Source organism: Bactrocera tryoni, chromosome 1 (genome assembly GCF_016617805.1).
Source record: "Bactrocera tryoni isolate S06 chromosome 1, CSIRO_BtryS06_freeze2, whole genome shotgun sequence".
In the NCBI taxonomy this organism is placed as follows: Eukaryota; Metazoa; Arthropoda; class Insecta; order Diptera; family Tephritidae; genus Bactrocera; species Bactrocera tryoni.
In genome coordinates, this window is record NC_052499.1 from 28,235,727 (window position 1) to 28,251,367 (window position 15,641).

Genomic DNA, 15,641 nt, shown 5'->3' on the forward strand with positions numbered 1-15,641 from the left:
TATTTAATTTCATTTGCGTAAATGTTGCCTTAATGAGTGAAATTATTGTTATTTATTTTATTTTATTATGTTTTCACCTTACTGACCCCACTTTCTGTGAACGTCACACAGAGTGACAAGCCTGTGCCTTATTAGTAGAAAAATATTCGGGGAGTTTATCAGTTTTTTATGACTATATATACATATATTTAATTGCAAAACAACTTTTCATCAAAAAAAATCGAAACTGTTTTTTTTTAATCTTTCCGATTCACTACTTCATATTCAGATATGTAGCATTAAATTTGCAACTTTCGTTGTCAGATGTGACCAATATATAACCATTTTAAAAACAAAACTCAAATATTGTTTCAATATGAGTGGTTTTTATTATATCGTTTTCCCTTCGTCTGGCAACTTATGAAAAGTGATCTTAAGCTATTTTGCATTTTAGGTGACGATATATACATACATTATGTATAATTTAGCAAAACACACTAGTGGGGTGCTTGACTAATGTCCAATATGTATATTTGTATATTAAAAACTCAGGATAATTGTTGCTCTACGGAGGATTATTGCCAATTACTCTTTGTGTGCGGTGTTTCAATCAGTTCCATCAGTGACCTAATCAGTTGCAAGTGTAACTCCTTTTCATGCCATAAAAACTACTAGTCTGCAATTATATTTTTCAAAAATTGGACTATACTAATAAAAACAATAGAATATGAATTTAAATTTATTTGCAAAAAAAAAATAAAAAAAAAATAAAAAAATTATTTTTTGGATTTAAAATTTTACTATTTTTTTTATTATATATCCAATTTTCCTTTATATTTTTAAGCTTTTTATTTTAATTTTTGTATTAATTATATTATTTTTGATCATTTTACTAAATTTATTATGTTCCAATATATGGTTCTAGCAACGTAACTTTTGTTTTATTTTACCGTTACAATTAATGAAACATTTAATTTGAACGCACTGAAAATACCTTCGTGTGAATTTATTATAATTATAATTATTTCTTTTTTTCCCTATGCCAATTTTTCCATTTATTGCAAATTTATTTACGTGTACATATAAGTACATATGTATGTAATTATGTATGTATATTATTTTTCATATTACGCAAAAACAATAACGATTCATTCAAAAGGAAACTGCCAATTGTTCTTATTCATACACATTGAATCTGTATCTTTTTCTTTACCCATAACCACGTGACCGCAGTAGAATAAGAAACTAAAACCGAAAGCTTAACAGGCCGCAGAGAAAACATCAGTATTCAAGTGATCAGCTAACCACATGACAAAAACTGTCAGTTTAATTTTTAACGGAATGCGAATATTATTCTGGATATTGGTTACTTAGATTTGCGAAAAAAAAGTTTAATAGACTTGTCTAAAAAGGCTTAAAGCTTACACTACTAAGCACCTAGAGGCTGCTGATGCGGGTGGCTTGTAAGGTCAAAGCCTGTCATGGGTTAAGAAACGGATTTCCGAACAAATGTTACTCGTATTATGCTAAGCTGATACTTTTTTATTCAGTTTGAAAAGTTTGAAAGCTTTCTATCGTGAGCTTAAAGCTCGATGGTCAGCTGGTTTAAGTTAAATACTATTGCTTTAACACATTACTACAAATTCACGAAATAGGTATATTTGAGAAAAAATAGAACGCAAATATAAAACAAGAAAAAACGTTAACCTCGGCTGCACCGAAGCTAATATACCCTTCACAGGTGCATTCATTTTAGTAACTATGTGTTCAGTTTGTATGGAAGATGCCACGTCAAATGCGAAAGTTTTCCATACAAGAAATTGAATCCGATCGTTCAATTTGTATGGAAGCTATATGCTATAGTAATCCGATCTGAACAATTTTTTCGGAGATTATATTATTACCTTAAGCAGTTTTCCATACAAGCCCTTGATTCCGATCGTTCAATTTGTATGGCAGCTATATGTTGTAGTGGTCCGATATCGGCAGTTCCAAAAAATAAGCAACTTCTTGAAGAGAAAATGACGTTTGCAAAATTTCAGACAGACAGACAGACGGACATGGCTAAATCGACTCAGCTCAACATACTGATCATTATATATATGTACATACTTTATAGGGTTTCCGACGCTTCCTTCTGGGTGTTACAAACTTTCTTGACAAACTTAATATACCCTGTTCAGGGTATAATAACTTGAGTTTATGCTTGCTGGGTTTGATCACAGTAGCGGGAGCTTAACTTTCGAAAAAACACACGCTTTGTTTCGATCGGTGAATTGTGGGTAAATTTATACTAGTTAACAAAGATTTATATTCAGCCATTGTACGTCATTTGGTATTGTCACCGCAACAGGTGTGGCCATCACAAGCCACAAGCGCCCTCCTCTCAGCACCTCCTATGAATATGTTATTTTATACTATTTCATTTGTATTTTTTTGTATATTTTTTATTTTTTTCTTTTTGTTTTTGCGTTAATCACAGTTTTTGCTTTGGCGCAATTGTGTCATGTGTGCTGCGATAGAATTTCCAAGATTGCAAATTGTAATAAATACTCATAATCATAGGGGACATAAAATACATAGTACTTATAATTATCTATAAATGTGTGAGAAACGTGCCAGCATTCGCACGGAACAGCGCTCAAAATGTGTATATTTATGTCAGAAAGAGGTTTTTGTTGTTGTGGGTTTTAATATGTCATATGTGCTTGAAGCCATCCTCAATATAGAAAACTGACAGATCAATCATAAAAGTTGACCCACTTTTATATTTCACTTTAAATGTCATAATTCAAGGTCTTTCGTTTATGTTTATGTTGACAAAATAATAATAATTTTTTAGCAAATAAAATGAAAAATAAAGGCGAGGACAACACTAAGAATAGCATTATTAGTCGCATATTATTTACGCGGGAATTTTTAAAGTTTGAAAAGCCAACTTTATGAATATGTGATGGTTATTTTTGAGAAACGAAAATTGTTGTTGAAATTCTAGTTTGAATGAAAAAACGAAAATTCCTATGTTAAATGTATGGGAACCTAAAAAAAAATAGCGACCCCTTAGAGTTAAGCTTCAGCGCCTGGCTTGAGGGAGAATTTCTTGTTTGACAACCACTAACATTTGAGGGGGTAAGAGTTGAAAAAAAAAATCAAAAATTTTTTTGAAGCGCCCTAATGTATAGTACATACATATATGTAGGTATGAGCCTAGTCGAAACTATCGATAAATATGCATAAATCGACTACGTGACTTTTGTATGCCAATTTGTTTTCTTATTTAATACACTCCTACATGAATATAAACAGCTCAACCGAAGTCAGCTGACCTGACCCACCTGACTTGATGCGATATTTATAGTATGTATCTATATGTATTTATGCCCATTAAAATAGCTGATGCGCATCAGTCGCTACATATGTATAAACCCACCTTGTCATTAAATATTTATAATATAGTCAAAAAAGGCCAAAAGGCGAGAAACAAAACTTGTTATACGTTTGATGGAGTGCCTTGAAAAAATATGGTGCATACGCACATACAGTACATACAAATTTTTGTGAATGACCACGCATACCTACAAACAAAAACTTAAAAGTGCAAATAAAAATTGAAAAATTATAATTATATTTTGGTTGCATACGCCGACTAAATTAAATAAGTATTTAAGCAACGCATAAATTTGCGAAATTTAATTGCAACTGTCTCAGCCACTGATTGCCTGCCATTACCTTTTCAATTCGATCGCATGGCCGCAAATGGCAGCCGTTTAAAAAATGACTGGCCATAATGCATGCCAAAAAGTGCTGAAAATTCTAATTGCTAGCTCTGTAAATGTATTTATGGTATTACGAACCTTGTATTCATTACGCCAAGTACTCAAGGCTTGTTGTTGTAGATGGCTAACTACCAAGTAGGTGCTTACATTTGCTAAAGTGTCTGCTGATGGCTCAATTAAAATTGACGAACTGTCAAATTCTTGTCATTATATGCTAATAAAGCATGAAGTAATTGTTGTTGCTATATTTCAACATGTTTTTCTACGGCAAAATGTGTTAATTTTATTGTTAATTGTATGCACCTTATTGTTATCGCTCAATTAGCATCTATTACGGTAAAAGTTATATAACAAACTTAATGATTAAGTGATGCTAATTAATAATTGAAAATCGCTTAATTGAAATTTAAAATTTTTTATAACCTCTAAATTGTATATATTTTCAATTTAATTTAATTAAATTTAGCGCAACTTGTTACTTAATTAATCAGTTAACTAACTCATTTTGAATGAGTGGCTGGAATTATACATAATACTAAAAATTGTCCCTTATCCATTTTCTGAGTTAAATTCTTAATATTGGTTGCATATATTTACCAAGTTGCCAGAATTTATTTAACATAAATATTTCATGAGAAATTCAAATTTTTTTCGTGGCTACTTTTAATCGGCCATATTGTAAGGCAAACATTCCTTAAAACAAAATATGATTATTTATAAGTGTCGACTCTTGTCGAATGCTTCTCTAGGGATGTCATCTTCCTTCAATTTTAGCACTCCAAGCAACACCGATTCAAAAAACTTATTTGTTAAATATTCATATATGGCAGCCCTGCCACAAATGAAAATTATCACTTAAGCTGTTAATCTATAATCCCAACTTGTTTCATATAGCCATATTTCAACACAAGTCAGTATCTAATGCAAAATCTACAAGAATGTATTTTTTGGTTGGCTTTAATTAACCGTCATTTAAGGACTTAGCTTAAAGAAGAACTTTGGTTTTATAAGTACAATAGGTATAGGCTAGGTATTTTACACCCGCGGCCAAGCGTAACTTACCACTTGATATTTTTTCACTATTTTCAATTTTTTCGTTCTTTGGGTAACTTTTTTATGGATTTAATAGAATACGAGGAATATATCGATGGCTCGAATATATTTGGTTAACTGTTGACTTTAATCTGGCCCATTTGTAAAATTAAATTGAGACAACTTTTTTTTATTTGCACAAAAGTCTTTGATTTCATTATTACTAATTCTTGTAATAACTTATCAACATTTTTTTTTTCAATTGAAAATGTAATTACAACATATTCAAAAAGAATAACGGGAAATCTAATATGGCGTCGGTCCACCTCTAGCGGATATTACAGCTTCGATACGAGCAGGCATTGACCCAACAAGTTTCTCCAAAACACTGCTTGAAATTTCCTCCTCCCAAACACTTTCTAACATTTTTTTTAGTTCTGATTTACTTTAACTTTTTTGACAGAACTTATTTTTTTTTTTTAATATTTTATATTTGTGTAAGTCAGAGATCACTTCGTTAAAACTTAACGGAAAAATTCCATTACCGCAACAAGTACCGTTACAATGAGTGATAGAACACGTTTTCGCTAGAAATTTCTTAATGGTAAGTTACGCTTGGCCGCGGGTGTATGTTCCTCAATCTATATATAAACATAATATTCCGCACAATCTTTAGGAAATCTTCTATTTTTTACTTTCAACAAAGAACATATATATATTAAGTTTGCCACGAAATTTGTAACAACCAGAAGGAAACGTCGGCGATTCTTTAAAAAATCTATATAAATGATCAATATGGTGAACTAAATCAATTTAGTTAATTCCACATGTCTGCATATTCGCTAATTCCTTTCTGCTAATTTGTCGGAACCACCAATTTCGAACCACTATAGCTTATAGCTGTCATACAAACTGAACGACCAAAATCATTTCCCTGTATGGAAAACTTTTTTATTTAACGAGATTTCTTCAAGAAATTTGGCAGAAAAAATTGTTCACATCGGAAGACTATATAGCTGCCGTACAAACTGACCGATCAAAATAGAGTTCTTTCATAGAATCTTTTATTTTTTGTTTTTAAGGTGTTCACATGTTTTCTACAAATTAAAATGCGTAAAAATATTCATGAACTATATTTCAAGGCATTATGATTCAAGCTCATGATATTGTGATATTTTAGATTGGGTCACTCGGCGTCCTCATTATTGTTATTATTTAAATCGCATTTATCGCGCTGCTATTTATGTCACAAATTGCATGTGGCAAACTAAACTGAGTTTTCAAAGGCACCTAGCATCGCGCTGTTGATAACTGCATATACGTTTATGCATATATACATTTCTAGATGTAAATATGTACTATATATTTAAGTACTCCCGGCTCCATCGTCGCTGCTAAGTCGCGTTCCTCACGCATGCATTGAGAAATAATTGAGTAGAGGACGTTGTTGCCATAAAAGCCAATTTACAATTCAATTTAAGAATTGCGAAAAGCAGAAATAAATTGTGTCATTCCATTTAGCGTTGTTGTTGTCTTTTTGTTTTTGCATTATCACAATTTCTTTAGCATTGCATTTGGCCTTAAGAAAGCGAAAGGATATTAAAAATATATTGTATGGGATTTCGTGTCAATAAATTGGCACAGAATTATTGACTAATTTCGATAAATAGTTTCGCATTGCAATCGCTGAATCGATTAGCTAAGCCAAGCAGTGTATTTTTTTTCTTCTTTATTTTTACAATAAAATCTTTGTCATGTTAGATACATTGCATATACGTATCTATGTATATTTGTATGTGTTTGTATATGTATATTTATATATAAACACGCTTTTTATCTTATTTCTTGCAGCCAGCTGTTGACAGCTGTCAATAATTGTAGCATTCAGTTTGCTAAACGATCGACAATCGATCATTTTTGCACTGTGTGTCACAGCAAATAGGGTTATGAGTCTGGATGCTATTGCATATATACACACATACGTGTATAACTATGTACACAGTGTAATGCAAACGTGTGCAAATATTTATATAAGCTTGTGCAAATTTTCATACAGCCAACCAACAACAATGGCCGTATTATCAGCTTGCTTTTGTTTTGCTCCATTTTGAAGCTCCAGACCGTTAAGCCAGCACTAGTGGCCGCTGGCATTTTTTCAGCTTGGATAACACCATTTAAGCTGTTTACTTGTATTTCTGTAGTTTTTTTTTTAATTTCTTATATTTTCTTTCTTATTGGTGAATTGTATGTATTTATTTTCGTACATTTGTTTGCATATATTTTCGATAAATATTTTCACAAAGCTGAACAAAGCAAGTGCTGAAATGTTTTATAAACAGTAGTAAATTTCTTGAAATATGTATTTATACATATATACATACATATGTATATAGTATGTATGTTTGTATATATAATGAATTGCTGATAAATAAAATTGTAAAATATATTTCCATCCGATTCCGTGCACTTAATAAATTATAATAAAGCTTTCGAAATATTGAAAACTCACTATTCTTATTTACATTGATCTTATTACAGTTATTTGGCTTCAAGATAGATTTTTGTTTTGTTTAACGAGTTCACAGAAAATTAATTTATCGATCGACTTTTAAAGTTGCATATTTTTTTTATTAATCCTTGTTTTTGGTGTTTAATTTGACAATTATCTATTTTTCCGCGTGCAGATCTAGTACATTACCATAATTTATTTATATATTTTTTAATTTCTATTTCTTAATTATTAATATTTTTTACGCATACATTTACAATATTGGTTATTATCAATTTCTTCTGAAACGGATGTGGAGTATTATTTTATAATTTTATTAATTTTTGTTTTTTGTTCCTCTGTAAAGTATTTTTTTTTTTTTAAATTTAATATTGTTTTTTAATAACAATATTATTTTTATTATTAATATTATTATTTCTGCTGCTATTTATTTCTTTATTAATAACTTTATTTTTTATTTCTTGTTTTTATATAACATAATTTATTTTTTTTTAACTTAACCTTCACCAGCAAACAAAATTAATTTAGTACAACCCTTTAAACATTTTATAAAAAACAAATAGCAGGTACAAACTTATATACCCAACACTTAACTATCCTAACATACATACATATGTACGTGTATGTCTCCGTGAAAATTGCGATGAAAAAAACATAAACATTTTTATCATGTACGAAAGCAAAAACGACCATTGCCCTTGACCAATATACATATGTTTGTATAGTATGTATATATATATATATATGTACATGGTTTTTGTGTTCATTCAATTTAATAAAAACAAACAACTTTTGTTATATTTCTTAAGTGCAAACAAAAGCAAGTAACATCCGCTTAGAATGCAAACTTCCTCAAATTGAGGAAGTGCTAATTGCACAACTAAACTTTGCAAGCAAATTTAATATAATTTACACATGCTAATGCACACACAAACATTAGTATGTAAAGAACTTCATAGAGTTTTGAGGCCACCGAAAGAAGAGTTGATTAAAAAATATATTTCTAAATGTGATCTGCTGGCAAGAAATTTAAAGAAAGTGAGGTTATTTTAAAACCAAAGCGTACTGAGAGAATAACAAGCTGTAAGTAACCTGTTACAATGCTTTCTGAAAATCTAGCAAACAAGCCAGAGTGGCTCTGAAATATATCATGATATTTCAACTATCCCCTCAGCTGATTGACCAGTGCAGAGGAAAAAATTAAAAAAATAAATTTTAATTTAAAATTATCGCTTTAAATGCGTTATTAGAGCATTTCACTAATTAAAAATTTCAAAATACGACAAAATTACATACCTACACACACACTGTGGCGCATTGCCCCACAGCTCACTATCGCCAAAAATAAATGTATTGAGTTAAACGGTGTACTCGCAACCAAAAAAAAAAAATCCTATAAATAATATTAATTTGTAAAAATTACAAAAATTGTTAACTATTTATTCAAGAATTTCAAACGCATGCGCACGGCCAACGCCATAAATAATCACGCATACGCCCGGGGGGCTGCGCGACACTCAAAGCTAGCCAATCAAATTGGAATGATACTGTTATACACAGCGAAACAAGAAAATGCTGAAACCACTATAAATAGTTGTTGCTGCTGCAAAACCATTGCAGTTTAATTAAATGGTAATTATTTCAGACCGTAAACAAGCAAGAAAACTATTATTTTAATTACTAAATCAGAAATAGATTGTTATTTTCTTAAAGCTCACTTTTTACCATTAAGCTGCAGGCCTCCATTTGCACTGCTTCCATTATATAAGCAAGCGCTGAGCAAAGCTTGTTGTCTCACTCGCCTCTAAAAGCGCAAGTGGAGCAGGTTAAACCGCTTGCTCGACAAGCCACTAGCCCATTATGGTCAAACAATCGAGTCAGCATTCCAACACACGCATTCACGCGTCAAACAGAGCACCACAAACGGCTGCAGTTATTTGGCTGCACCATACACCAAGCTTGTGTGTAATAATGCATCTAAGTGATGGAAAAAAAATTTACGTGGGTACACACCCAACTTGGAGTTATAAACACTCGCGCGATCAACAAACGTGCGGCTCTCTTACGCTGGCATGCTGAATCTGGAAAACAAGTAACCGGTTCGGTGTATTTTTCGTAGCTGCTAAACACTCGCGCCTACAACTCGTTGTTCGTTCGTTGTTAAATGTAGCTAGTTGGGTGTATCATTGAGTGATTTGCTTGCTGCTCCCCAAATATCTAGCGCTCGCATCCACATATAGCTTTTGTAGTGACTCCGCTCTTTACCTGTTTCTCACAAGTTGTTTTCTCACTAGCTCTCGCTCGTTTTCTCTCTGTCTGTTTATTAACTATGCTTGTATATTCTTTGCCCGGCACTCGCTGGCGGCGTTTCGCACTCGCTGGTACTTGTTGGTGCCGTCAAACTATTGCTTGTATATTTCTTTCGCCATTTGAAATCCAGTTCACGTTTCACATCATTCGCTAACGCGTTCAGCTACTTTTATGTGCGCAGTTCCTCTTTGGTCGTATCAGCGACAGCTTTGTCCCCACCACGACTGCAGCTCCTCTACAATTCCCACTGCTGAGCTCATCGAAAGAATTTGACACCTACTCGCTCTAGTTAGAAGGTTCCTATTTTCACTGTCAAATGTTGCAGAGCGCAGAGCGGAACCTTTAATCGACAGCTAAGCACAGCTGAGTTTTGCATTTTTGTGGTGCTTTCTTTTAGTTTTTGGTGTGACGGTAGTTGTGTCACAAGTTTCATTGCACAAAATCAAATCAATGTAATGGCAAATTTGTTGTAACAAATGAAAAACTAATCATTCAAAAATGTGAAATAGTTGTTATATTTGTTGAGGCAACTGAAAATATACGAATAGTTGCGCACAGCAACAAAACTAAGTGCATGTCGACTACTGTGCAATCTAAAGCAGACAAAGTGTGGAAATATCAATATTAGTTCGAGCAAATTGGTCACAAGACCATGAGACCGATTGATAAAATAGTGTAAAACACAGCGAAAAAGAAACAGTAACGAGCGCAAACCGAGAATAAAGGCAGACAGCTGGCAAATCAAATTCGATGTGTGTAAAAATATGAAAGAGCATAAGCAACGCACACAAACACAGAACTAAACGAGCCCACAAAGCTAAAAAATAAAAAATAAACAAATCATATGCCTGTGTGAGAAACCAGAGTAAAGCACGCAAATGCTGCAGTGGAGCAGTGTGAACCAACCGTACAAACGCACAAGATAAATTGACACAATTCAGGTGCGTTCAAAGAGAAAACACAACGCTCTAAATTAGAAAAGGCAGCGCTTAATTTAATAACACATTCGCTCGATGCGAGCAATAGTGCAACGCGCTCAATTAGACAAGAGAGGCGCTCAATTTCACACGCGCTTCAGTGCCAAACACAACGCGCTCAAACAGCAAGCACACCAAAAAGCAACGAATCTACCGGCAAATTATTCGCACAACCCTCAAAGCTTTCGTTAAGCTTTTCTCGCACACACACCCACACGCGCTCCATTTTCACGCTCTGTTTATCGTGCGTGTTCGCATTTGTTTATAAACAATAGCACAAAGCACACAGCGCGAAAACTCAAGGGAAACGACGAACAGCCTGCGATATTAGAGCAACCTGTTGTGCGACTACTAAGCTTTTAAAGGTGTGCTTATCAGCCACACAAGTTCTTTTTTGAATTTTTTTTGTTGGATTTTACAATCAACTCGGAAGGAAAACAGCAATCTTAATTAAAAAGCCAGCAACATGTGGTTTGTCATTTCGTTGGTGGGCTGCGCGGTGGCTTTGGCGGCTGCCGGTCGCAAGTGGGGGCGTTGGTTTTATTTACGTTATGGTCGCAACTTTTTGCCGCGTTCCATGTTGACGGCGAAAAATCGCGCACCCACGCCGCCACCGTCGCCGACGAAAGATGTGCAAAGTGTTGAAGGGTTGTTGGATGAGGGTGGCGAAATGCATGAAACGGTGAGTGTTGGCAAACAACAACTACAGTTAGATACAAGTCGTTACATAGCGTATGTATGTATATATAAATCTATATCTGTACTATATATTCGTTGCCTGCCACGCGGGTTTAATCAAATATACAAACGTGATCGGTCAGCTGTCTCTTTAATCAGTTGTTTGCATGTGGCAACAACAACAAAGCGGTGTAATTAGCATCTGTCGACAGATAACAGTTTGGCGCAGCGTTTTCTATGGAAGTGTTTATGCAATTTGTTAACAGTTCACATTAAATTTGTTTGTGCTAGTGAAGATTAATAGAGAATCACATTTTATGTGCGGTTTACGGACATGCCGGACCAGCTCCAGCTGCTTGCGTAATTTGCACATTTTTATTAATTTTTTAATTTAGTCTCAGCACGTTTGCTGGTAAATTAAAAAATATGACTAATTCTTTTAAATAACTGTTAAGTGTTTGAAAAGCACATAAATTATTTTTCAGCGTGTATACAAACATATACATATATTTATATATATGTACATATATAGATGGATTAATATGGTCTTATTAGCTAGAAAATATTTAAATTAGGCAGTATCACGGTAAGAAAAGGATCAAAATGTGTTGCTTGGGTTAGAAAAATTATTTTTCACCACCCTGTAAAACCGATGAAATCAGGTTTTCGCCCATACTCTACTCTATTATATAATTAGTTATTTAAAAAAGATCTAGTTGAACTGAAAAAAACGTGAACTTCCTTTATCATAACATAACTCTTGAGACGCTGTTTTCTAGAACATATTACAGCATTAAGCAAAAAATTAGTTCGTTAATACCTACAACTTATTATTCATCAGAACTTCTCATTTAACCTATTTCTATAATCTCTTGAAACTGTTTGAAATAACAGTTTTTTTAAGTTTGCCAGCTTTTGATTAAGTAAGTTTTAGTTTCGAAATCAAAATCTGCACAGTGCTGTGCTTTTCACAGCTGACGAGTTTACAGCTCAGCCATGCCCAATTTGTCAACCTATTCAGAATCATTTTCTTTACAAAGCCTACCTTGGTCGATTTTATTTAGTAAGCAACGAAGCCATGCCAGGAAGCCTTTGTGAAACTGTTAAAAAAAAAGAATCATCACTTTAGAGTGGAATATTTTATTCACACCGAAAAGGCGCACATACTTATGCAAATAGTCAATATTCAGAGAAGAGCTTAAAAATAAAGTGCACTTATGTATATACTTACATATACTAACTATCTTATATCCGTACGAACGTGAGAGAAGACTTCTTTTGTCAACAGAAAAATTACAAAAATTTATATAAATAATGGCTTTATTTTTTTAGTATTTCCACATCTGTGTCACTCTGTTTTAATAACAATCTTTCGGAAATCTAATATTTGTACCATAAAAGAGCAGCAAAATATTTAATTAAATTAGAAAAAATCTTGATGCTACTCGTATCAACAAATATGTAATTAAAAGTTGACTAAACAGCTCTCTTGGCATACTCTCCAAAACATAGATATTTAAAATAGTGTGCGCTTGTTCGAGTCGCAAGTAAAAACAAAACACCGCAAGTAAGATTGTAGACAACAAATGAAAGATAAATATAATAAAAAGTTAACTTTCACGTAAGCTAATAAGCTAATAAATATTTGTTTACAAATATAAACAAAATAGTTGGAGTGTTCATGCAAATGTGAATACCACGTGAGTCCGCGGGCAATACAAACCGGGCAGATGCGCTGCTGCGTTGCACACGGCATCCATTGATTGAGAAATATCGCTCGCATGAAATCAGTGTTAGAAAAGCATTTTCAACAAACACTCGAATTGATTGCTAAAACAGATTGCTGGCAATGAATCGACTCGCAGACGTGACTTGTTGCGCCGCTTACTGCATGGCGGCGAGTTGACGGCAGCAGCACGCTGGCATTGCAGTTGAAGCGCACACCTCGAAGGAAAGCGTAAAATGTCAATTTACTCACGACATGTTTTAATTTCAGTACAGATGTTTGTGCATCACCCATTTAAAACAACAAAAAGAACAATTAAAAAAAACTTTAAATGAAACATTGAGTCTAAAAAAACGACCGCCAAAGTTGACAGTTAGTAAAATAGATGAGGAGAAATATGAAAAAGAATAAAAAATAAGAAATAAATATAAATTGCCAATATTTAATATCATCTTGCTTCCTTATTGCGCTTGCTTTTGTTGCTTCAAATGTTTAATAGACTTTAAATCTTGACAGCAATTATGGAATTTTACACACTCAATAATAAGTGTGTGAACATGCACTTATGTACATACATACATAATGTGATTATTGTAGAACTTACAATACTTTACTGTCAATTATGTTCAATTGCTCACTTGAAGTGCTCTTTCACTTTTTTTGTGCTTATACCAAACATTTTTAAAACACAAAGCATTTTCATAAAACCATGAATAAGGCATTGGCCTGCGCCTCTTCGCTCTCGTCAATATGCGAAATTGCACAAAAACATGCTTTAGACATCCACAAAAAATGAAAAATAAACTCAAAACTGCTTGTCAATAAAAATGAGACGTAACCGATATTGAGGTCAATGAAATGGGTGGGTTTCAAATGCACATAAACAGGGTGACTCATGGAATATTGATGAGCTTACAAGTTAAATCGTACAAATAAAGAAAAAATGAAAAAATACAAAATAAATAAAAATACATAAAAAGACGTATGTAGAAATACATTTTAAGGTACATTCTAAAAAAAATAATACAAAAATACAATTAATTTATTTAAAAAAACAAACGATAATGAATGGAAATTTAAAAAAACAAAAAAATAGCTAATGTAAAAAGTAGAAATATAAACAAATTCAAATAAAATAATTAAATATAATTAATTTAATTGAAAAACGAAATAATTAATAATGCAATTGAACAACAAAAACAAAAAAATGTTAACTAAAAAGTTGACAAACATAGTTAAATTACGAATAATTGTATGAAATATTAAAAGTTGTAGGAGTTTTGTACTTAAAATTAGCAAAATTTAAATGGAATGTATAGACATATTAACAAAGCAAGTTGAAATAAAAACAACAGTAATATAAAAACAAAAATAATGATACAAATTACTTAATAAAATTAAAAATAACGGAAAATATAAGACGAATTTTATATTAAATTTTATATTATATTACTATTAAAAAAAATCGTATGCACTTAATCGAAGCGATTACATTTTTTAATGTCCATAAATTAATATTACCAAGCAAAAAACACATTAAATATAATAAATACAAAAATTAATAAAACTTATAAAACTATTATTTAAAAATATAATAATGTCAAAAAATAAAAATTATAACAATATAAAAAATATAAAAATATTAAAAATATAACAATATACAAAAATATGAAAACATTAAAAACATAAAATATAATAATATAAAAAAATACAAAAATATAAAAAATAAAAATTATAAATATATATATAGAAAATGAAACACAAATTCATATATAAAATAAATTCAAATAAAATATAAAATCACTTGAAATATAAGCCTATAATTAACCAAATTATAATGGATTAAACTGTAAATTTTTATTTTATATTTATATTTATATTCTACCTAATGAAGCCTTATAAAATCTCGATAAACTAAAATTTTTATTCAGTAATAACTAGAATATTCATGAACAATAATTTAAAAATAAATAATAATTAAAATTATGATAAAATGGAAATAAAAAAAAATTAAAATAAGTAATGAAACTTTAATTAAAAGCATTTAAGAAATCGAATAGTAAAATATTTAATGTAGGGTAATTTCAAAATAATTTTTCTTTTCAATATTTTTATTATTAAGAATCACCTTGTAATGGAAAATTGATTTCATCGTTCATATATGTGGAACTAATTGATTTATTAGATCGATTTCAATGCTATTTAAAGATAGCACACATTTGCATATGTGTATGTTTAGCTGCGGTTAACTGACCAATGGACTTTTTATTACAAAAAATAACTTACCAGAGTTGCGAGAGACTATTCTCAACTCAATTGGTGCCATCGAAATCATAAAATCACACTGGGAGCTTGGTCCAAGTAAATATGTATGCAATAAGCCGGCTTCCAAACGACTAGCATGTGCATAAGAGCCGCCAGCAGATATGTACAACGCGGCAGCAAACAGAGCAATGCGTTGCAGCACGTCGAACAACAACAATCACTTCGGCTGCTTGCAGCAAGGCTATTTGCACTCTTGTCTTCCGCATATTGGTTTAGTAAATACGAATACATATGTATGTGGCACACAGAGTGTTGGCGACACTGAGTGCAACTTGTATGACGGCATATGTATGAATTTATGTATGGTATGTGTGTGTGTATGTAAGTTT

The 15,641-nt window shown here is 31.9% G+C and overlaps 1 protein-coding gene across 21 annotated transcripts in view; it reads left to right on the forward strand.

The window, feature by feature from the left end:
- Positions 1-15,641, forward strand: part of LOC120773898 (TLD domain-containing protein 2) — a 275,286-nt gene that overhangs the window by 236,508 nt on the left and 23,137 nt on the right. Inside the window, exon 1 of one of the 21 annotated variants that reach the window (XM_040103188.1) lies at positions 9,773-11,265. The exons of the other annotated variants lie outside the window; for them this stretch is intronic. Within the exon in view, the coding sequence (XP_039959122.1) occupies positions 11,050-11,265 (216 nt within the window). The 5' untranslated portion in view covers positions 9,773-11,049. Of the gene's footprint in view, positions 1-9,772; positions 11,266-15,641 lie in introns of those variants that run through there. 21 annotated transcript variants of the gene reach the window in all.